Raw genomic sequence first — 22,381 nt, forward strand, 5'->3', positions numbered from 1 at the left:
CTGGGAATTTATTAGTGGGCATGAGTCAGAGGGCTTCCGAGAACTCAGCTGGAGAGAGAGGCATCTCTAGCCAGTCCCAGTCGCCTGCGCTGACCGTCGGGAGTTTGTTCCAGAGAACCTTGCGGGTGTCGGTGTTGGTCGGATCTGGGGAGAAGAGAGAGGTGTAGAAGGCACGAGCCCTCTGGCACATCTCCACCGGATCTGTGAGGGGGGTGCCATCCTCTGCCAGAAGGCAGATGATGTGCTTTTTAGCTCCCCTCTTTTTCTCCAGGGCATAGAAGAAGCGGGAGCCTCGATCCTTTGGGAGATGGATGCGAGAACGAACAAAGGCACCCTGGGCTCGAAGGTCCTCAAGGACCCGGAGTTCCTCTTGCTTCTCCTGGTATGCTCCGCAGAGGGGCGGATCCTCGGGGCCGGTGGCCAGCCGCCTCTCTAGCTCTAAAACCTCCCAGTCCAACTGCTCTATCACCGCATCCCTCTGTGGGCTGGCCCCCCAGGCTAAGTCACGGCAGAAGAGCTGTGTGCGCACCTTCCCCACATCCCACCACCGCCCACGCCAGGCCAGCCAGAACTCTCGGAAGGACGCTACGAAGCCCACGTCCTCCAGCAGTCTGTTATTGAAATGCCAATAGGCTGGCCCCGGCCTCTCTGAGGAAAGAGAGGCCCGTACGGCCACCAAGTGGTGGGCCGAGAAAGGGGCCGGCCGAATGCTGGAGGAGTGGGCCCGGAAGAGATGATGACGAGACAGCGGTCCAACTGGGAGTGGAAAGACCGGCGACCCATCACCTGGACTTAGGTAAACACCGTTTCCTCGCGCAGGTGGAGGTCTAGCCAGACGTCCACCAGGGAGTGATGGTCTATTATGTCCCTGAGGACGTCCATGGCTGCTGGGCACTGCTTGAGCCCCTTACGGTCCCGCTCCTTGAGAGTTCAGATGAAGTCCCCGCCCAGAACCAGGCACTTGCGAGTATCCAAGGTGCCGAGGAAGGCAAACACCCGCTGATAGAAGTGGAGCCTCTCCGGGATGGACGCCGGGGCGTAGATGTTGACAAGATTTAATATCAGCCCTTTCATCTGAACCTGGAGATGCAGCAGGCGACCCTGCACGACCTCGGTGGTTCCCAGCACCTTGGGCTGCAGGTTCAGGGAGAACAGGGTAGCCACCCTGGCTTGACGTGCTGACAGGTGGCTAAAATAAACCGTCCCCCCACTCCAGCCACTAACTAGCCTCGGCGGCTGGAGCTGTGTGGGTCTCCTGTAGGAATATGACAGAGTACCCCTCCCCCGCGTTCTGGAGGAAGGAGAGTACCTGACACCTACGGAGACCCACCCCTCAGCCTCGGGTGTTCAGAGTGGCAAAGATGAGTGGCGGCATCGAGAGGACTGGGGAAGATCCTCATTGGCAGGAGTGCCAGTGGCCCCCATTGGCCCCCACCAGCAAACCGTGACTGTACCCAAAAGTGAGCAGGGCATCATGGAAGCTGCGGACCCAGTGGTAAGCTGTGGCCTCCCACCGCCCAGTCCCTTTACCCTCCCCCAAGAGGGCCCTTACTGTTTGCAGGATGAGATGAAAATCTCCCCAGTGCTGAAGGGTGAGAGCGACTTTGTTCTTGGAGCCACGGATGCCTTCCAAGAAAGCACGCATCTCGCCCCTCAGAGCATCTGGCGTCGGGGCCTCGGGCCCTCGAACGCCTTGGGGCCAGACCCCTCCTTGAGCCACGCGTCCCATCGACAACGGGATGCGGGGTGTCTGAGGTCCCTGCTTGGAGGATAGTGGTGGAGGGAGATCAGCTCCAGATGTGCTGGGAGCAGGAGAAACGAAAACCGCCTCCCGGAGGCCAACGTCTGGGCTAAACGTGGCAACCCCGGGGGTGGCAGTAACAGAGTAAGGGGAGGAAAAGATTTCAGGGAGGGGATCAGGAAAAGGAGGGAGACGAGGAAGGGGAGTAGGGAGACGAAGAGGTGAGGGATTAGGGAAAAGACAAGGATGGGGAGGAGGAGGAAGAGTGGGGTGGGAAGCTCAATTGGGAGGGGGTTTGAACAGGGAGCAGAAGTAGCAGCAGGGCAAGAAGCCCCAGCGGAGGAGGCACCGGGATGTGGTGCCCCCTTGCAGGGCAGAGAATTGGTGGCAGCGGTAGGGGTAGTAATAGTCTCCCCAGCGCTGGGCTCCAGCGCCACAGAGAGTGCAGCACCAGAGGCCTCATCCCTGGGGGTGATGTATATTAATGGGAGCTCCCGCCTGCTGAGAGCCTCAAGGGTTTCCACGGCCACGGCCGAAGTGCTGCCGATGGCCGGGCAGATGGTCGCACTCTGGGGCAGCTCAGAGGCAGGGAGAAGGGATAGCAGCGGGTCGAAAGGGGAAAGAGAGGTTGGTGGTTGTCCCTCCAGGGCCTGATGATCCCCCTCTGAGGCAGCCGGGGTCATCTCCAAAGCCTCCACCTGCTGAGAGAGGAAGGCGAGCCTGCTGCCCACCACCAGGTGGTGATCTTTGTCGGTGGCAAGGTCAGCGGCCGCTCCCTCAGTGGAGGTGGGAATGGTGGGAGCATCCTCCATGAACACCTCCCCTTGCAGGGACCCTGGGAGGGAGGTTTTTACCTCTCCCGCAATCACCGCTTCCTGGTGCTGTGAAGTGTTCGCGGGATCAGAGGGTGGGATGGTTCCTGCATCCTTCCCCTCAGTGGGCGGGGTGGAAGGCCGAGCACACTTTCGGCACCTCCCCATTGCAAGCTCCCATCCCTCAGAGGAAGAAGGCTGGGCCTGAATGGAGGAAGAGCCAGGGGACAAGGGCAGTGTTGGGAGGGCAAGGATAGATGGGGGTTGGGCAGCACGGTAAAGGGATACCTCCCCCTGAGGTAGGTCCTGCCCGAGTCCTGTCACTGACCCCGAGAGTAATGGATAACCTCAACGTGAGTTAGCAGTGCAAAGCTCTTACAAAAAAGCCAAGGCAGTTTTAGGTTGCATTAACAGAGGCATAGCATTCAAGTCATCTGAGATGATAGTACTGCTCTCCTTGGTGTTGGTTAGGCCGCAGCTTCTTTAGGCTACGTCTAGACTGCAAGCCTCTTTCGGAAAAGAGCGTCTAGACTGCCAGCAGCACTTTCGAAAAAGCAAGCCGCTTTTTCGAAAGAGAGCACCCAGGCAGTCTGGACGCTCTCTTTCAAAAAAGCCCTGTTTGCATTCAAGAACGCCTTTTTTCGAAAGAGCACTTTCGGAAAAAGGCGTTCTTCCTTGTGAAATTAGGTTTTCCGCCATCGAAAGAAAAAGCCGCATTCTTTCGATTTAATTTCGAAAGAACACGGCTGTAGTCTAGACACAGGAGAAGTTTTTTTTTAAAAAAGGCTACTTTTTTCGAAAAAACCCTCTAGTCTGGACACAGCCTTACTGGCGGTTTCATAGGAAGTCTCGATGACCATGTGTTTTCAACGGTTTAGACACTGCACACTGCATCTTGGCAAGGGGTTAGACTAGATGTTCATTGGTAGTCCCTTCTAACTCTGTGGTTCGTTGTCACTGTAAAATTTTAATAACCCAAGGATGCTAAACTAGTATGTATAATTCTCTATATATAAAAAATCAAAAGACCATGAAGATTATCTGGTCAAACACATATATATGAGAGAGCGCAAAGGCTATTTCCTATGTAAATATGTTAGTATTTAATTACGAGGTAATATGTTATTTTGTATTACAGAATTATATCATAAAAATATCAAAAACCTTACAAAAAGTGTACTTAGGATGAGATGTGTTATTGGGCTTTACAGGAGATAGATCACTTCATGATTACTAGTTCTGTTCATTTCCTACGAAGCACGTGGCATTGGCCACTATAGGAAGACAGGATACTGGGCTAGGTGGAACTTTGGTCTTACCCAGTATGGCTATTCTTATGTACTTTATCCTTTGTGGGCCTTTATGTTCATACATATACATAGCATCTTTTCTTCTGTTTAGTCTTAAGAAAATGATCAAGAATACACATTTTTCAATAGAGTTCTGGAATAACATGTGTTTAAGAACAGGGGAGACTGATAAGTTGCCATTGTGCCCAGGAGGTAGTCAGCTGGACAGTGAATTTCATTACGGGGTTCAAAGTAGAAGTTCTGCATCTGAGAGTATACATAAGGCTCCAGGGTCAGGGCACTGGCTGGGCTACATTCTGGGTCTGTAAACTTAAAACATCAACAAGTATCCAGGGACACAAATGATCAGAGACTCTTCACAGCAGTCTGGTAGAGAGACGCAAGAGGACACTAAGTTGAATGTACAATTTCATCCCCTTCCACATCCCTCTTCTTGCATCCTTTTCACAAGAGACCTTGTCATTGCAACCATAGAAGAGGTTCCATAGGATTGGAAGAAGAGGTTTCTGCACCTTATATTTTATCATTCTGAAGAAGGAAGAAGCCTTTGACCTTCTTTCATAGACATTAAAGTGGTACTGAGACCTCTTGCAAAATTCCTCCTTACTTCAGATACCAAAGGGATGGCAGGAGACAAATCGCTTGATCATTGTCTTCGGTCCACCCTCTGGGGCACCTGGTGTTCGTCACTGTCGGCAGACAGCTACTTGGCTAGATGGACCTTTGGTCTCACCCAGTATGGGCGTTCTTATGTTTTTATGTTCTTAAGATGTTTTCAAGAAACCCATTTGAATCAGTAAAATAATCATTTTTCTTGTGTTTTTCCCAAAATCACATTCAGCAGAAGGAAAGCAGCTGCTGCAGGCATTTGATGTGCTAAAGATCTTCAGATGCTGCAGTAATAATACAAAATATTTCAGGCCCTTTGACAACAGTGAGCAGAGCACTGTTAGTCTGGTGCCTCCTCCTGGACATTCTGGGGATTACCTGAGCAGGTAAAAACCCCTTCTCTCAGTTGCATGTCATCATTCTATTTGTCTCTGGTCTGCAGTCCTCCTCTCACTCCAGGAACTGCAACATGCTCTTCATAGTTGAAATACATATACTTTGTCAATATTCCTTACTTCAGATACCAAAATGATAGGTGTACCACAACTACCATAAGGACAATTATTCCAGACATGACAGGTTAGGCATTTCAGAACTCACTTCTCAAATAATTAAATCATATTCAGTCATTCATAACCTTTTCAATTATATCTTGCATAAAGCATATCTTAGTTATGCCATATTCATATCATAAGGTTTCGTAAAGAACGTGGAGTGTAATGTCACACAAGTACCCTAAAGCCAGCATTTTTGAGTTTTACTCTCCCAGCCCTCATTCCTTCCCTGGACTGTTTCCTGTAACTCTTGGTCCTCCCCATCTTACTTTTTCTCTGAGTGTAGCAATGCCAAACCCTCGTCCCTCTTCTCAGCAAGTGATGGATGAAACTTTCTGGCTTTATAAGATCCATCTCTTCCTTCCCAGTGGCACCTGCTTGCAGTTAATCCCTCGCTCTTCCTCTAGGTTTTGCCTCTGAATTTAATAGGCCTACCTGGACAACTTAACTTCTAGTCCTGCATGGAGTAGTCACCCCATCATAGGCCCTGTATCTGATTGTGGTTACAGTTGGAAGTTCCAAAGGCCTAGTCATTTCATCTCTCAAACTTTCAAAATAACATCTTATATCTTACTATGCTACCTTAATCTGGGTGATGTTCCTTTCCTATCGCAGGGGCATATTCTATCAGAGCCAAAGCAGCATCTTTAGTATGCTTTTGCAATGCACCAGTACCTAAAATATACAAAACTCTTGTATGGAGCAGCCTTTTCATGTTGGTTAATCTGGTGCAATGTTGGAAGAGTTTGTACTACAGTCATTGTTAGACTGACACACTTGATACTCCTGATGCCCACCATCCTAATGAGCATACTATTTGTTGGTCACCTGCAATGTGAATCCCCACTGACACACATTCAAAAGAGGTATAGATAAATGGCCTGCAGTAATTCTGTGGTTCTTTGAGATGTTCTTCAGGTTGAGAATCTCAAATTCCATCCCATCTCGGCTTTTGAAGTCTTCAGATAACATGGATTTTGAGTTGCAGGAGAACTGAGGGAATATCAAGGCCATTTTGCCTTTTAGGCCCTTGCATTAGTAGGTACAGGGTGAACGTGCAGTGCCAATGGACCCTGCTATTTAGAAGACTCCAGTTTGGCACACATGAGGTACTGGTGCATCTATAGTGGGATCCACATTGACTGTAGTGTTTTGAAACACAGTTACTACATGTTACACAGTGAAGCAGTTACAAATAAATTGTTACCGTTTTTTGATGTTCTTCGGGACAGGGTAGGGCTCTGTGTGTCTTGTATAGTATCTGGCCAAATGGCATCCTAATCTTACAAGCATAAATATAATGGGGAATGTAATTGGCTTTTTTTGTGTATATGATGGTTCTCCCCTGCCGCAAAATTTCAAAATAATAGTGTATTTTCAGGAAGAACCCAAATGGCTTTTGAGAATTGATTTTTTTTTTTTTAAATTCAGCTATCTTAAATGGAAGGATAGACCCAATTAACTCTGACATAATGTAGCTCTAGTAGTTGCTCTGCTTCTGCCATAATAAAATATACTTTTGGTTTGATACAAATTATCAAATATCATAGAGTTAGATAAGAACAGAGGGCCAGAGCCTGAGAAGTCCTTATGTGCTTAGCATCAAACTTTAGTCTTGTGAGGCTTCTAAGCTCTGTGGAACAGATCACCAGGTTTAAGTGTGGCAGAGTTCTGAGACCCCCACAAGGTGAAAATGAGAAGAGAGATCTTGACGTGTGGATAAACTGTTAAATGACAATTGTGTGTTTATAATACTTTAAAATCCTAAAACTAGAAAATTAAAACAGCACAACAACAGTTCTCTTTGTAAAGTGCAATATTATGTTTTCAACTTACATATTACTATAATTAGTTAAAAATATAAATGTTAAAATGTAAGGAAATGGAACACTAAGTATACATATGGATGTAAAATAAAGTATACTCTTCCAGTGATGGCAGTAATCTGCATAATGACTTTCACATTATCAAAACAGTCTTAACTCACATAAAATAAAAATTAAGCATAGAAACATTACATGATCATTTAGTTTTAGTAACATAACATTATACATTTCACAGTTCCTATATGCTCTAGCTACCTAAATAGCTTCTGTTTCAAATTCTTTAAATGCAACCTATTAGCAGGCCTACAATAATCACAGACTCTACAACATACCTTGCTACATATGATACCCCACTCAAGCAATCACTGCTTTAAAAATGACTGTTATGACTAGTTTCACATAACATTTCTGATCAATAAATCAAAATTATGTCAGAGATAAGATTGTTTTGGTAACATGAATGCAAGCATAATTTTATAGTCATTTGTTGTCATTGGACTTTGGTCTTTTTTTCTTTGAAATAGCAGTTTTATGCCCTTAAATTGTCAGTTCCTTAGTTTTTAATTTAAAAAAAAAATGTTGAATAGATATTTGTTGGATTACTGTAAACTTTTTAAATTTCAGAACTTGTTTTTCTTTACTGGACTTAACTATGTGTACTATATATTTTAATTATTGTATGTATTTATAGTTTTGGATTCAGGATACAAAATGATAATTAAAGGATTATATTATTGCTGGGCCAATTATTGCAACTTGCTATAGTTTTGTAACAGCCTTTTGGTATGTTCCAGCTAACTGGTTTGTAGGATTACAGTATTCTGAAAAAACAATATTGGTCAGGAGCACAAAACCATTGGCTATGATACTACATCATATGAAAAAACAGACCATTGAACAAAAACATGTTTAAAATGTACAGTTGAAAATACTGTTCACTTTATAGAATTTATTTGAGGAACCTCCTACTTAACTTGTATATCTTTCAGCTAAACAATATTAAAATGTCACTAGGGAAGACAAAGTTAGTAACAAACAATCATATAGATGTATGAAGTTTTAATTTTAGCTTGAATATAGCCTATCAAACTCCCCTCCCCCCCAAAAAAGTTTGAGACAATAATGTAGAGTGTATCATTGGTATTCAACTGCTCTATTAGTTTCTCAATAGATCCTGATAAAGGGGTTTCATATGTTATTTTAGTTTGTGTTTTATGGGGTTTTTGGTAACTTCTTCCATTTCTTTCCTGTAAACCTCTCTTTTAGTGAACAAAAAGTGCCCCTTGCTTATCTCTAAGGACATACTGTTCTAGATTTTCTGTTCATTACTGTCCAGGTCTTCAGATAGAAATTTTACATCACACAAGGCTTTCGAGTACACACTTGTGATACGTGATTGTCAGTTGGTCACTCTTCTCCATTCAGTTGAGGCATCTGGGGTGCTATATAGAAAGCCATATGCACACCAGAGGTCATACTACCCTTTCCCAGGCACTTAGAAGTCCATTCATTTACACTATTCGCTAGCAAAAACATCTTCTCCATTTGACTCAATATTTTCCTGTTTCAGGAGTTCTGGTGTCTGTGTTGGCTCCTGGCCTGCAGATAAATCAATCTGGTTCTGTCTTGTTCTACTTTCTGGCATTTCCTTCATCTAAAAGTCTGGCTTTCTTCCCAGCTCACAAAGAATCCATTGCCTATGCAGAATCTCTTTCCAGACAATTTTATTTTTTGAAACAAATGCAGTTCTTCTGCCCACTCTAGACTACAACTCGCAGTGTTTCCCTCTCCCCCCTTCCTTGGATGGGTGGTGGTGGTGGAGGGGGAAGGGGGAACACCCTCAGCCAACCCCTTTCACCTGCCTGGTGTTCTTATCTCTTTTCTGATTGGCTTTATGAGCAGCAATCCCATTTTCCAGGCACAACCGAACTTATCTTTCATTAAATTGTGGTAAGAGGAAGCAGTACAGGCAGTCCCCGGGTTACGTACAAGATAGGGACTGTAGGTTTGTTCTTAAGTTGAATCTGTATGTAAGTCGGAACTGGCGTCCAGATTCAGACACTGCTGAAACTGACCGCCAGTTCTGACTTACATACAGAATCAACTTAAGAACCCCAGGCGTCCCCAAGTCAGCTGCTGCTGAAACTGATCAGCAGCTGATTCCAGGAAGCCCGGGGCAGAGCAACTCTGCCTCGGGCTTCCTGTAGTCAGCGCTGGTCAGTTTCAGCAGAAGCTGACTTGGGGATGCCTGGGGCAGAGCAGCTGGGGTGCTACTGGACCAACCCAGCAGCACCCCATCTGCTCTGCCCCAGACGTCCTGATTCAGCCGCTGCTGAAACTGACCAGCAGCGGCTGAATCAGGACCTGGGGCAGAGCAGCTGGGGTGCTGCCGGGTTGGTCCAGTAGTGCCCACGGCGCTGCAGGACCAATCGGCAGCGCCCCAGCTGCTCTGCCCCAGAGTCCAAAACAAAAGCCTGGTCTGCTGGGGGGGGGGGAGCACACTAGCTGCGTCCCCCCCCCCCCCCCAGCAGACCAGGGACACGGGGAGCAGAGCCGCAGCGGGGTGCCGCGCCTCTGAGGCTTTGCTCTGGCAAAGCCTCAGAGGCGAGGGACCCCGCCACGGCTGCGGCTTCAGTCAGGGTGCCTGTGGTCTGCTGGGGACCGTCCCCAGCAGACCACAGGCACCCAGACTGGAGCGGCAGCAGCGGCGGTTCCCCGCGCCTCTGAGGCTTTGCTCTGGCAAAGCCTCAGAGGTGCGGGACCCCCCGCGGCTGCGGCTTCAGTCCGGGTGCCTGTGGTCTGCTGGGGACCGTCCCCAGCAGACCACAGGCACCGGGTCTCAAGGGGCAGCAGCAGCGGTTCCCGCGCTTCTGAGGCTTTGCTCTGGCAAAGCCTCAGAAGCGCGGGAACCCGCCCGGTGCCCCTGGTCTGCTGGAGACGGTCTCCAGCAGACCAGGGGCACCGGAGCAGCTTACGAACGGGGCTTTCTCGCCCCGACTTCCGGGGCGAGAAAGCTCCGTTCGTAAGTGCGGATCCGACGTAAGTCGGATCCGCGTAAGTCGGATCCGCGTAAGTCGGGGACTGCCTGTATACCAAATTTTGGTGGTCCTTGTTCTAACCATTTAGGATAGGGATGTGAATGGTTAACTGGTTAACCCTGTGTGCACTGTGGGTTGCTCCAGCCCAGCATGGCTTGCTGCAAGTCAGTAGCACTCCAGTTCAGCAGGAGCAGCACCTGTCTGATGGGCCCAACCTGGCTGGAGCAGTGCGCTGCAGGTTGTGGGTGCTCCAGTCCAGCTGGAGCTGCTTCCACCCACAGTGATTTAATTGGTTAACCAGTTAGCTGAGTAAACGGGATTTTACATCCCTGGTTTAGGAGGAGTTCCTGAAAAGATGGACAGACAGACAGATAGACTTGCTTACTCAGACAAACTCTCAAATATATTGTACCTAAAAAATTCTATTTCACTTGCTGAATAAATAAAATGTAAGAATGTATATTTGAATTGGATCCAGGCCAGATATTCTCTGGTGGAAATCAGACTGATTTCTGGTGCCTTATAAGTTAATTCTGTCTCTTTATGATTAAGGATAAATCCTTCAAAGAAATGTTTCCTTACAGTGATGGTTACTCATAAAATGGAGGTTAATATGTTACTTCTCCACCGTGAGATGAGTATCTTCAATTAATTGAACATCATGTTCTGTACTTTGCTTAAGCTTAGAATCACGTTATTTAACAAGTACATAGAAACTCTAGTTGTATGAACAAGATGTGTTCTTAGTGTTTGTAGAGAAATAATTATTTTTAATGATGCAGGAGGTCTGAAGAGTTTATTAATGTGTACTGACATCCCTTATGCTATCACCAGAAAGTCAGTAAATGGAAAGTGATAACAGCATATGTAATCAAATATTGCTTGGTTCATGATACAAAAGCTTAGCCATTATACAAAAGCCGTGGAAGGTTAAGTGTTATGATTTCTGATGTTTTATTTGGGGGCTTTAATTTCTGTCATGTTCCAAATATGAATACATAGCCTTTAAGGTTATGTTTAATATGCATGTTTTGAAAGTAAACTCATTTGGGTATATACAAATATTGCTATTTTAAACATCGTTTTTTAAAGAATTCTCCAGTTAGGCAGATTTTTGCAAGTTTAAACAGTCACTTTTTGTCATGTGCCAGACATTATATTTGTATAATAGGATTTTAGAAAAAGTTTGTGGTCATCTATTGGGGATGTTACATAATGTTTCCTTTAGTAATTGTGTAATCACCAAAAATTATCAGTTACACGGTTACTAAAATACTCTCCAGGGGTAGGGCTGGCAGCCAGTGCACTCCTAGCCCCACTCCAGGGCAGCCCCCTGCCACTCTGTGCTGCTGTCTTTGTAACAGAGGCAGCAGCACAGGGTGGCAGGAGGAGCCAATCCATGAGGGGAGCCGGTTTAAAAAATTGGCTTCCCATTTGCCGCCATGCTCTGCTGCCTCTGACACAGAGGCGGAAATGCAGGTCGGCAGCAGCCCTGGCCCACCGCGGACAGAGGCTGCTCTATGGCAGTCTCCACTGCTCCCCGCATTAGAGACAGCAGAGTAGGAGAGGGAGGGTGCAGGTAGCTCCACAAAGCCAATGTTTGTGGGGAGCCAGCTTTTAAATCAGGTTCCCCCGAGCACCAGTCCTGCCTGTCCTCATGCTGCTGCCTCTGTGGGAGGCGGCTCCCCACAGGCATTGGCTCCTGCTTCCCCCTCCCATTGCTGCCTTTGATACAGAGGAAGTGGGGGAGTGGTGCCTGTAGTCGTTTGAATTAACCAGTAAGTTTAGGCTTACTAGGGTTGCCAGGTGTCCGGTATTTTCGTCTCCTGTCCGGTAAAAAAAAATTTCAGAAAATACCGGACACCTAAAATGTCCAGTATTTTCTGATTTCCCCCCCCCCCCCCCCCCCCCCGGCCAGGAGGCAAAAATACCAGACACCTGGCAACCCTATGACACATACTCGGCAACTGGGCCCTACCCCTGGCCTTCCCTGCCCTCCCCCTCAACATCCCCAGCCTCCCCGTCCCCAGACCCTCTGCTTACCTGGTTCCGCAGGGAAGCTGCGTTTTGGCTTGATCAAGAAAACAAAATGTCCACCAGCAAAAAGCATAAAGACCAAGGGGAAGCAATCCCTTCTCTGTGTCTTTGTGCTCAACGTCTCCCCTGTTCCTATCCCTATTTTGACTCTGCAGGCACTCTGAAAGGAGACATGCTGTTTTATTATTATTATTTTTTTTTTTTGGCTCAACAACTTTGGTCTTCCCCTTCTCCCCCTCCCCCAACAGATTTTTTCCGTGGTGTTTTTTTTTGGGGGGGGAGGGTGTTCGGTATTTTTGGTTAAACCATCTGGCAACCCTAAGTCTTACCAGTTAATTGTTTAAATGGCTAATAACTAACATCCCTATGCAGTTGTCTCTGTTCAAGAACTTGGTGAGAGCTAGGACTGCCAAATTCAGTATGCAGATTCCTCTTAACATAATTTAAGGCAACGTAAGGGTTTGGCCGTGCTAGGAAAATGGGATGTGCCTGAAATTAGGTTGATTTTTGTAAAACTAAACAGAAGAGAGACAATTGCCAGGCAGGTGGAAGGGGCTGGCTGGGAGAGTGCCTCCTCTTCAAAGTGCCTCCTCTTCTATCTGGAACTGCCGTAGCCTCCAGCCTTCTCCCCCCATCCCCCGGTGCCCTTTTAAGGAGAGTGAGTGTGGGGGTGGAGGGGAGAGGGTTGAAGCTTCCCCTTCCTTCAATTCATACAGGGATGTTGTTGGCTGTTCCGCTTTCTCATTGGGAGCGAGGGGAAAGTGCAGTTTTCTGCATTCCTCACTCTGGCTGGGGGGCAGAAGGGGCAGATGAGCTGTGCACTTTGTTCTTACTCCCTGGCAGGTTAAGAAGGGTACCCCGGTATAAATGGAGGAGGGTGGGCTTTGGCTCCCCCAACCTCCCTGCATTCATGCGTGCACACAGGCAGCCCCCTACCCTAAGCGCCTTCTCACCCCAACTTTGACTCCTGCATCCCCACATCCCTAGCACCCTGTGCTCAGCCCTTCTTCAGCCCCAACCCTGAAGCCTGCCCATGCCCCCAGCCCTCTGCTGTGAGCCCTCCACATCCCCAAGTCCCTGCCCTGACTTCTGCACCCCCCAACATCTCCATCCCCTGTCCTGAGCACTTCCATACCCTAACACTCCTCAGCCCCCTGCCTTGAGCCCCCCAAATGCCACCCCACTTTTAAATTTCTTACAGATACTATTGTACCACAACCACCCCCAACCTTCTGCTCCCGGGGGGAGAGTTGCAATATGCCAGTATCTGTAAGAAATGTTAGTTTCTTTGACCGTTGGACTGAACCATGATGAGTAAGAAAAAGAGGATGAACATGCAAAAGGATTGCTTCTCAATAAACTCTGCAAAAAAGAGATAAAATGGAGACATTTGGAGTAGTGAGCTGTTTTAGCACATATAAATTAATGCTTAAGGTTTGAGAATTAGAAAATATTATTGCAAAAAACATTTCACTGTGGCCCTTTTTTGTTAAAACATATCAAATGATAAGACTGTATAGGGATGAAGAGGAAAAAAAACACGATGGAATTCCCATTTTAAAAGAAAATACTAAAATGGAATTAAATGGAAAAATATTAACAATTTCTTTTTAAAGACATCCACAATTACAATTAACTTCATCCAAATAACACCGTTGAAAAATGCAGTAATTTAAATAAAGCATGTACATTTACTACTTCTTATAAAAAAATATAGTTAATATAGTTAATATAGACTTAAGCAAAGCTGGGTAAATATGCTAGTTCTCTGTATTTACACTTTCACCAGCAGACACATTCCCAATTAACTGTTATGATATTTATACACAATTTAGCTTGGTATTCATATTTATTATTTTAGTACTAGAAGATTTACCTAGCATTGCCTAGGTCTTTCAGGACAGGTGGCTGGCAGTGTTGGGGTGCAGGAGTCAGGGCAGGGCCTTGGAGATGGGAGGGCTCAGAACATGAGGCCAGGGCCATGGAGTTTCAGGAATCACAGCAGGGGCTTACGAGGAAGGGGAACTTTGGTGAGAGGGAAGGGAGCTGAGTGAAGGGAGTGGTGATGGCTACCTGATTGGACCCAGGGCAAGAGAGCCCTTGCAAGCTGGCTCTGCCAGTGCATCCCGGTCCAGGGGCAGAGTAGAGCTCACGCAGGCCATCCATGTTGGTACTCTGAGCCCAGGTGTGGCCTAGAGGGGGTCATGTGTGCTGGATGGCCTGGCAGTGCTGGTGAGAGAGACCTTGCTGTGGCTTCTGTGGGGGCTGGCAGGGCTGCTGGCTTCCAGCCCCCGACCCCCCAGTGCTGCAGCCAAGGGCTGGGAGAGTGGGGTTTGGAACACGGAGGCCACTTACCTTGCCCAGTGGCTGGCAAGATGGCAAACCCTGACACCAGCTGGCCGCTCTTGGTGGCTGTCCCCAGTGGTCACTGTGCAGTATAGCTGTAGCTGTCCCCTGTGCTCGCTGCCCTCAATGGTCATTCTGCAGTATAGCATTTTGTTATGAGACAATTGTAAGATAAGAGTGACTGCTTTGTTTTGATGGTGAAGTAGAGATTCTAGAGCTTTTCCCATTTTTACCTATTTACCAATTTTGTTGTCTCCCAAGGCCTTGTGTTAAGCTAGCTCCTACTTCTAGCAAAGAAAGACAGAATACTGCTTCCTCTGAAACATAACTGCTACTTTTTGGATCAGGCAGAAGGGTTTAGTCAAAAGTTATATGAAGTACTCTGCCAAAAGAGGTTAAGTACATTGCCTCTGATACGGTTTTAGTCCTGGGCTAAAGATGGCAATTAAAACCATTCACATTTAATGTTTTATACATTTTTAACCTGACTGGACAACTGTATTAATAAATCATTGCCTGTCTCATTCACTGTTCTTGCAGCATCTCATGGGTAGAAAACTTTGTAATCCATACTTTCCCTACTGCTTGGTAGTTCAGGGTTTGTGTAACTTATTAATGTTACTTTTATGTGCACTTAGTGAGGCGAAAAATTCTGTTTGAAAAGAGCAGGGCTATAGAAAAGAGATGTTGCTGTTAGCACCCTTCCTCCTCCTCTTAGGCTACATCTAGACTGCAAGCGTCTTTCAAAATGCTATCTTTCATTTAAGGCCACCCACAACCAGTTCAGGCAGGGTATTCGGTTAGCAGTTGCTTCCATGTGCTGTTGCCTAAGGGCTAGCTGAGACGCATGCTTAAAGGGACCCCCCTGGACAGCTGTTTCTCAGCTTCTGCTGCTTGCTTGCCTACCTGTCCAAGGGACAACAAAGCTTTAGCAGTGCGTGCTGTGGTTTCCCAGATTTTGGACACCACAGCATACTCATTGCCATGGAGCCCGAGCTGCCTCTGGACATGTGATCTCCCGACATGGCCATGCTGCAGTTTCTTCAGTTTGTGCAGGCTGCCTTCATGGCCCTGCCTGAGCTCTATTCCGAGCTCATCATTGAGAACCTCTACCTGTATGCAGGAGCAAGGCCCTTTCAACTGCACCCTATGGTGGAGAGACGCTTTTGGAGGCTGGACACCAGTTCCGACTAGGGGGACCGGTTGGTGATGGAGCAGTGGGATGACCAGCAGTGGCTCCAAATCTTCCACATGAGGAAAGTGACTTTCATGAACCTGTGTGCCTGGCTCGCCCCTGCTCTCCATAGACTGTACACCCAGATATGATCCACCAGCCCCCTGGAAAAGCGGGCTGCCATTGCCTTCTGGAAACTTGCCACCCCAGACAGTTATCAGTCTGTGGGCAACCAGTTCGGCATGGGCCTCCTCATGGAGGTAAGGCACTCTTGGGCTGCATTCCCTGGAGTGGGGGGAGTGGGAGTAGTGGAAAGGGGGACCCTAGAGAAAAGAGGAATTGGGGGTGCTGTGGGTGGGATGTAGCCCTGTCCTTGTGGGGTTTTGCAGTCCCGTCCTCACACAGCCCTGCAGGGGGGATGGCGGCTTCATGGGGGGTGGCTCCTGGGGTGTGTTTTGTGGAGGTTAAGGGGGGAAGTGGGGACCTACCAAGGGCTCAGGCACCCCCTTTGATTCTGTGTTTCGTGTCTGTCTCCTGCAGGTGGTGAGGGCCATAAACACCATCCTGCTGTGCAGGGTCATCTGCCTGGCAGACCTGGACTCCATCCCGGCTGCATTTGCTGCTCTGGGCTTCCCCAGTTGCTGGGGGGGGAGGCATAGATGGAACCTACATCCCCATCCAATTCCCAGGACACTGAGCCACCCAGTACATCAACGGAAAGAGCTATTTTTCTATGGTCCTGTAGGCCCTGGTTGACTACCGCGGATAGTTTTCAGACATTTTCATTGGGTGGTCAGGGAGGGAGCACGACGGCTGCATCTTCAGAAACTCCAGCCTCTGTCAGAAGCTGGAGGCTGGCACATTCTTCCTCTAGTGTGACTTCAGGTTTGGGGATGTGGAGATGCCACTGTGCATCATGGGGGATGTGGCCTACCCCCTCATGCCATGGTTTATGAAGCTGTACACTGGCCACCTGGACTCAAGCGGGACAGTTTCAATGCCCGCTGGGCAGGGCCCGCATCCAGTCGAAATGCACCTTTGGTCATTTGAAGGCAAAGTTTAGGTGGGGGAGCATAACATCCCCCAACTGGTCTCAGCCTGTTGTGTTCTCTACAACATTGTAGAGAGCCAGGGGGAGGCCTTCCTCCCGGGATGGGGGGCTGGGACAGGCCGGGAGGGACGGGCCTTTGAGCAGCTGCGCACAGCTGCCATCCACCAGGCCCATCAACTGGGGGTACGCATCCAGGATGCCCTGAGGAAGAGTTTCTCTGAATGACCCCAGTAACTCTCTGCAGGGCCTCCCCAGTAGGTGTCTGTGCTTCCCCTCTATGCCTTCCCCAGGAAAAAAAAACCTTCCCCCCCCCCCCCGCTTCCCTGTAGACTCAATAAAAACACCAGTTTTGTATTTCAAAAACAATCTTTGTATTTTTTAAAATAAAAGTAACTGCGGAGGAGGGGGGTTGAGAATGTGGATATGGGAAGGGGGAAGAGGGGCTGAGAACCTTGTGGGCGGGGGAGGAGAGGCTCAGAGTGGGGGCTGAGAGTGGTGTGTGGTGCAGCTGGAAGTTCCACTGTGTATCTGGGGACCTCAGGGGTGGGGGACCTAGGGAGATAGGTGGGGGTGGAGGGGAGGGGGCTGGAGTGAGGTCAGGCATGGGAGGAGGAGTGGGGGCTGTCATGGGGTGAGGGACAAGATAGGAGCAGGAACAGGAGCCAGGTAGGCTATCATCTCCCACATGGTGGCACATGTTGCAGCCCTGCTGCACCAACTTGATCCACATCTGGGCTCACCATTTTGTGTCTTCAGAGCCAGCGTCTGCTGCATGTCCCAGAGGATGGACATGTGCTCCCTTATTAGGTCCTCCCGGACCCTCCTACGCCTGCAGCTCTTCCGGGATTGGGTGGCTGGCTCCTCTGGTGATGATCGCTCCACAGTCACAGGTGGTCCAGCGGGGGAAAATAAAGAGAGAGAAGTGGTCAGTCATCTCTGGAGACACTGTCCCTGAGGCCTTGCCCTCATTAGCGAGTTGAGAGCAACAGTCCTAGGGCCAGAGGACGGTGATTTCCCGAGAGGAAGGCCATGTGTGGCATGATAATGAGCCCTGCCCAACGGAGGCCTAGAGGTGCCTAGGGGACTATGTTTCCCGCCCCCCCCTTCCATCCCATGGACAAGTAGGCAAGGGAAGTGTCCAGCAACACTGGGATCCCATGGCTGGGAGAGGGGCCTGGAGCAGCCTGGGTTCTCTTTGGGGCCATGCACACACACCTGTGCCTGGCAGCGCTGTCCTTGGGAGTGGGTGGTGCTTCGAGTGTGCAGGCATGCCCATTGTGGTACTCCGGAGTCTGTATGTGTAAAAAAAACCTAAGAGCACTCACCTGCTGATCCCTCTCCGTCCTTGGAGGATGCCTGGGAGACATCCAGGCCCTAGGGCAGTGATTCCCAACCAGGGTTCCACAGACCAGCATCAGCGGTTCCGCAAGAAATCGCGGAATAAATAACACTGGGTGGGGCTTAGAGCATCTGTCACGCCCTTCGCCTCCTACTCTGGCGCTCGGCTGACTTCTGCGCCCCTCAGCCGGGAGCAAGGGGCGCAAGCAGCGCAAGAGGGCGGGGACATCTGCGAAGCTCAGCCGGGCCACCGCGTGGGAGCAAGAGGCCATTTGGGCTCCGTGAGTGAGAGGCAGGAGGGGGAGGAGAGAAAGAGAGAGTGAGATAGGAGGAGAAGAGAAGAGAAAGAGAGTGAGAGGCAGGAGGGGGAGGAGAAGAGAAAGAGAGACAGGAAAAATGCTCCAATTTTTTTCTTACAATGTAAGCTGGTGTGTGGGTGTGGGTGTGTGTGTGTATGTAACCACTCTTTACAAAAAAAATTTATTGAAAAATTTAGCAGTAATTGAATTGTGCTCCCCGCTGTCAACTTTTTTGGCCAAGTAAACGTTTTCATAGGTAGGGGTTCCTTGGGATATGAAAAATTATTTTAGGGGTTCCTCCATGGGAAAGAGGTTGGGAATCACTGCCCTTGGGTACCGGCTCCAGGGTGATGGTGGTGATGATGCTGCCTGTCTCTTCCTCCTTCTCCAGTTCCTTCTCCTGGGTTGGGAGCCCCGGGTGGGCGATGACGGGCGTCTCCAGCCTTGAGTCCACAACCAGGGGTGGGGAAGGGGCTGCCCCTCCCCCCCAGGATGCGGTGAAGTTCATTGTAGTAGGGGCAGGAGTGGCGTCCTGCCTGGAGTGAGAGCTGCGCTCCTTGACCCTGAGATACCCCTGCAACAGCTCCTTCACTTTACTCTAGACCTGCTCCAGAGTCCTGTGGTGGCACCTTGTGGCCAGGCTTTCAGCTATCAGGCTGTATATGTCCACATTCCGGAGTCTGGAGCCGATATCCTAGTAGGTCTCCTCACCCTGTATCTCCAGGAGGGCTTGGATCCCTTCCCCAGACCTGGATGGTGCACACCTCTTGCGGCCCCTGGGAGGCTTCTGGGAGCCCTGTGCATGCTCCCTGTGAGGGCCAGTGGGCTCTTGGAGGGCTTGTGGCTGGGGCACAGTGCCCAGATGTGTAGCAGTGGCAGCCTCACGGTGTCTAGATGCTCTCCTACCACCAAGCCTGACCCGGGTCTCTGCAGCTTTGAGATGCTGGGAGACAGGAACTATAGATTTGTGATGAGTGTGGATGGAGTGGCTAGCAGGGCACCTGTGTTATTTCCTTGAGGCCTCTTTTTTTAAAGAACTCCCTCTTCTGTGTCCACACACGGCTCTTTCTGAAAAAGGTTTTTTCGGAAAAAGCATTATTCCTCATAGAATGAGGTTTGCCGCCATCAGAAAAAGCTCTCTCTTACTTCAACTTGTCAAAATAACGCTATTGCAGTATGGACGCAAGCATTGTTTTTCCGTAATAACAGCTGTTATTCTGGAAAAATGCGGCAGTGTAGACATACCTTTAGTGATTGGTTAACCAATATTTATGTATTTAAGGTTTTTTTTTACAAGAGCATACATTTAATGCTCAATGCACTCGTGACAATCACTCTTTAAAATAAACTAATGAAAAAAGCCCATCAGTTACTGCAGTCAAATCAAATAATGCAGCAAAAAATTAAATACAAAAAGAACTTAAGCTCCCCACAGAATTTTGAGTTCCATACCACCATTAACCAGTCCTACTAACCACTCATCTCCTTACCGGTGAGGGAGTAAAAACAAGGTGTCCTTCTGGCTAACAAATGTGGGCTGTTAGAAACTTGGGGAAGAAGCAAGTTACAGAGGCCTAGGATCTTAACATAGACTGCCTTGCTAGCAAACTTTTCTTCAGTGGGGCTTATTCTCAGGTTCTTCACTGACTGCCTCTGTAGCAGGATGTCATCAGGAGAGAGGATTTTTCTTATGTAGGTGCTAGGCCATTTAGGACCTTTTTATAGGTCAAATTGTCATAAAATTAATCCAGAAATTGACCGTTACCTTGTTCAGTGCTCTTGAGTCATACTAGGCAATTCTACTGCCAGCCAAAAGTGGCTTCATCCATCCTTTGAACTCCTCAGGTTTTTTACCAAGGTAAAATAGCACAGTGTTCTTTTTTCTTTTTCCAGTTAATACTGGAATAAGCACTGAACACAATCATCTGGCTTCAAACCAGAGAATTTGTCGGACCACTGGAGGTCAATATTGTCTAGGACAGAGATAGGCAATAGAACTGCAGCGTTTCACCTGGGTTAGCCCCTGATGGGCCGCTGCTGCTATATTTACCTGCACCTTTGCAGATATGGGCGATCGCAGCTCCCATTTGCCTGGAACAGTGATTTGTGATCAATGGGAGCTGCAATCCTCTGTATCTGTAGAGGTGCAGGTAAATATGGCGGTGTGGGGGCCTGCTAGGTGCTAACCCTGGCAGACTGGATCTAGCTCATGAGTTGGTATTTGCTCACCCTGTTGTTTAATGGGCTCTTAGACTTCCCATTTTGCTAATTATATTTCATTTACTTTAATTCCACAACATTTTCAGTTAGATAGCCTTCTTTACTTTTTGTTCTAAAGTATTGCCATGTTCTATTCATTGTTTATGAAAATATGTTTTTGAAAAAAAGACTGTTTTAGTGAGGATACATACTTAAATTCGCTGCAATATCCATTTAAAAAATAGTCCTTTTTTTAAAAAGTAGCTGTTTATGGAACATTCAGGAACAGATGGTTGGATGAAAGAATACTTGACGTATGATTTAAATATTGGATATTGGCCTGGATTTTAAGCATGAGAAGGGGAATGTGTGACTTCCCAGTACTTACAGTAAGATTCAGGATAATATAAACGTACTGTTTGTGCCCTCTGTTGGAGCACTAAGAGTTGCCATTACAGGAAGATGTATTCTGTGGTATAACAGGCATATCCATCTTTAATTACAATGATCTTCTAAGTTACTGCACATAATCTACAAATTGTAAAATGATATTCATAGCTACGCTGTATTTTGCTTTGCTACTATTTCATACTCCATGTCCATAAGAATTACACTTATATAATACATTATGTTTGTTTACAGAAGTTAACATCTGACTTGGCAAACCGAGAGAAGCAGCAGGAAAGGATGCTGGATCAGCTGAAAGAGATACAGAGCTGTTACAAGGCCTGTGAGAGTGAACGGAGGCAAACAGAACTCCAAACTGCTGAGCTGGCCCAACAACTTGAAGAGTCAACTAAGGAAGCAGATCGGTGCCTTGCCAAATTCAGGCAGTCTGAGACCCTTCGGTTAGAGACTGATAAGAAGAAAGAAGAGTTGAAAGTGAAAGCTCAGGAATCCATTCGACACTGGAAGCTGAAATATAAGAAATTGGAACGTGATATGGTGAAACAGAATGAAACCATCAATCAGCTGATGGAGAACAGCAATCAGGTAAAAGCAAAGTCTTCATTTTTCCTCTCCTTTCTCTTTTATATTTTAGAAATAGAGATGAGTATATGACACATGCATTTGCCCATATCAGAACTGTGCGGTGAATTTACATAAGACACAAAATAGCTGGAAGATGCTAATGACTTTTTTAGTTTTTATTGATCTGTACTGTATTCATATTGTTGGCCTAGAAGTAAAAGATTCTGTGTTCATTGCTTATACCAGGGGTTCCCAAACTTTTTGACACGGGGACCAGTAAATCCACGGGGCGTACAGATAGTTCGGAATAGGAAGTCTAATCCGAACTATCTAGTTCGTGCTGCGTGTAGCCGCGGGCACGGAGTCCTCACTAGTGGACATTTAAAAATGTCGGCGCCCGGCAACATGCAAATGAAGCCCGGGAAATTCAAATCCTGGGCTTCATTTGCAAGTTTGTATGACTACATTAACCACCCTAGTTCGAACTAGGGTGGTAGTGTAGACATACCCTAACAGACTAATTCGGCTACCCCCTGAAGCTTCTGTAATTATAGAGTAATATAGTTTAAGGCCCACAAGAACATCTCTTGTGACTCACTGTTTATCAAAGGCCACTTGGCATCCTCACCTTAAACCCCAAACCAAAATTAAACCCAAGTATTACAGTCCACCAAAATGTAGACTGTTATGTGCTGGAGGCAGAGAACAGGAGAGACCAAGGTGTACTAATGCCCAATGAAAAGTGATTGAGAGAGACATCCAAATAATCTTGTCATGAGACCCACAACCACATATTGCAGGAGATGACCCAGCCCTTCCAAAGTCACTGCCAGTATGACTTGGGAGAAACTTCCTTCTTGATCTCATATATGGATAATAGTTAGGCCCTGAGCAAGTGAGCAGGAACCAGCAAACCAAGCTCTTGAGACAGAGAATGCTCAGTGCTATCTTGGAGCCCAATATTGATCACTAGAGGATTTGCTTGGCATTACTTCAGTCCTTAACTGAAATAAATTTTGTTTTTCTTCATGTATATCATTGTATTGGGGTGGGGCTGGGGATAAGGAGTGCAGAT

The 22,381-nt window shown here is 47.6% G+C and overlaps 1 protein-coding gene across 8 annotated transcripts in view; it reads left to right on the forward strand.

Moving 5' to 3' along the window:
• The window catches only part of CEP128 (centrosomal protein 128), a 393,105-nt gene that overhangs the window by 102,371 nt on the left and 268,353 nt on the right, over window positions 1-22,381 (forward strand). For all 8 annotated transcript variants that reach the window (XM_089778396.1, XM_025181171.3, XM_089778400.1 and 5 more), the window contains one exon: window positions 20,977-21,327. In XM_089778396.1, coding sequence (XP_089634522.1) covers window positions 20,977-21,327 — 351 coding nt within the window. The remainder of the gene's footprint in view (window positions 1-20,976; window positions 21,328-22,381) is intronic.

The sequence above is a fragment of the Pelodiscus sinensis genome, chromosome 5 (genome assembly GCF_052426305.1).
Source record: "Pelodiscus sinensis isolate ZL-2025 chromosome 5, ASM5242630v1, whole genome shotgun sequence".
Classification (NCBI taxonomy): Eukaryota; Metazoa; Chordata; order Testudines; family Trionychidae; genus Pelodiscus; species Pelodiscus sinensis.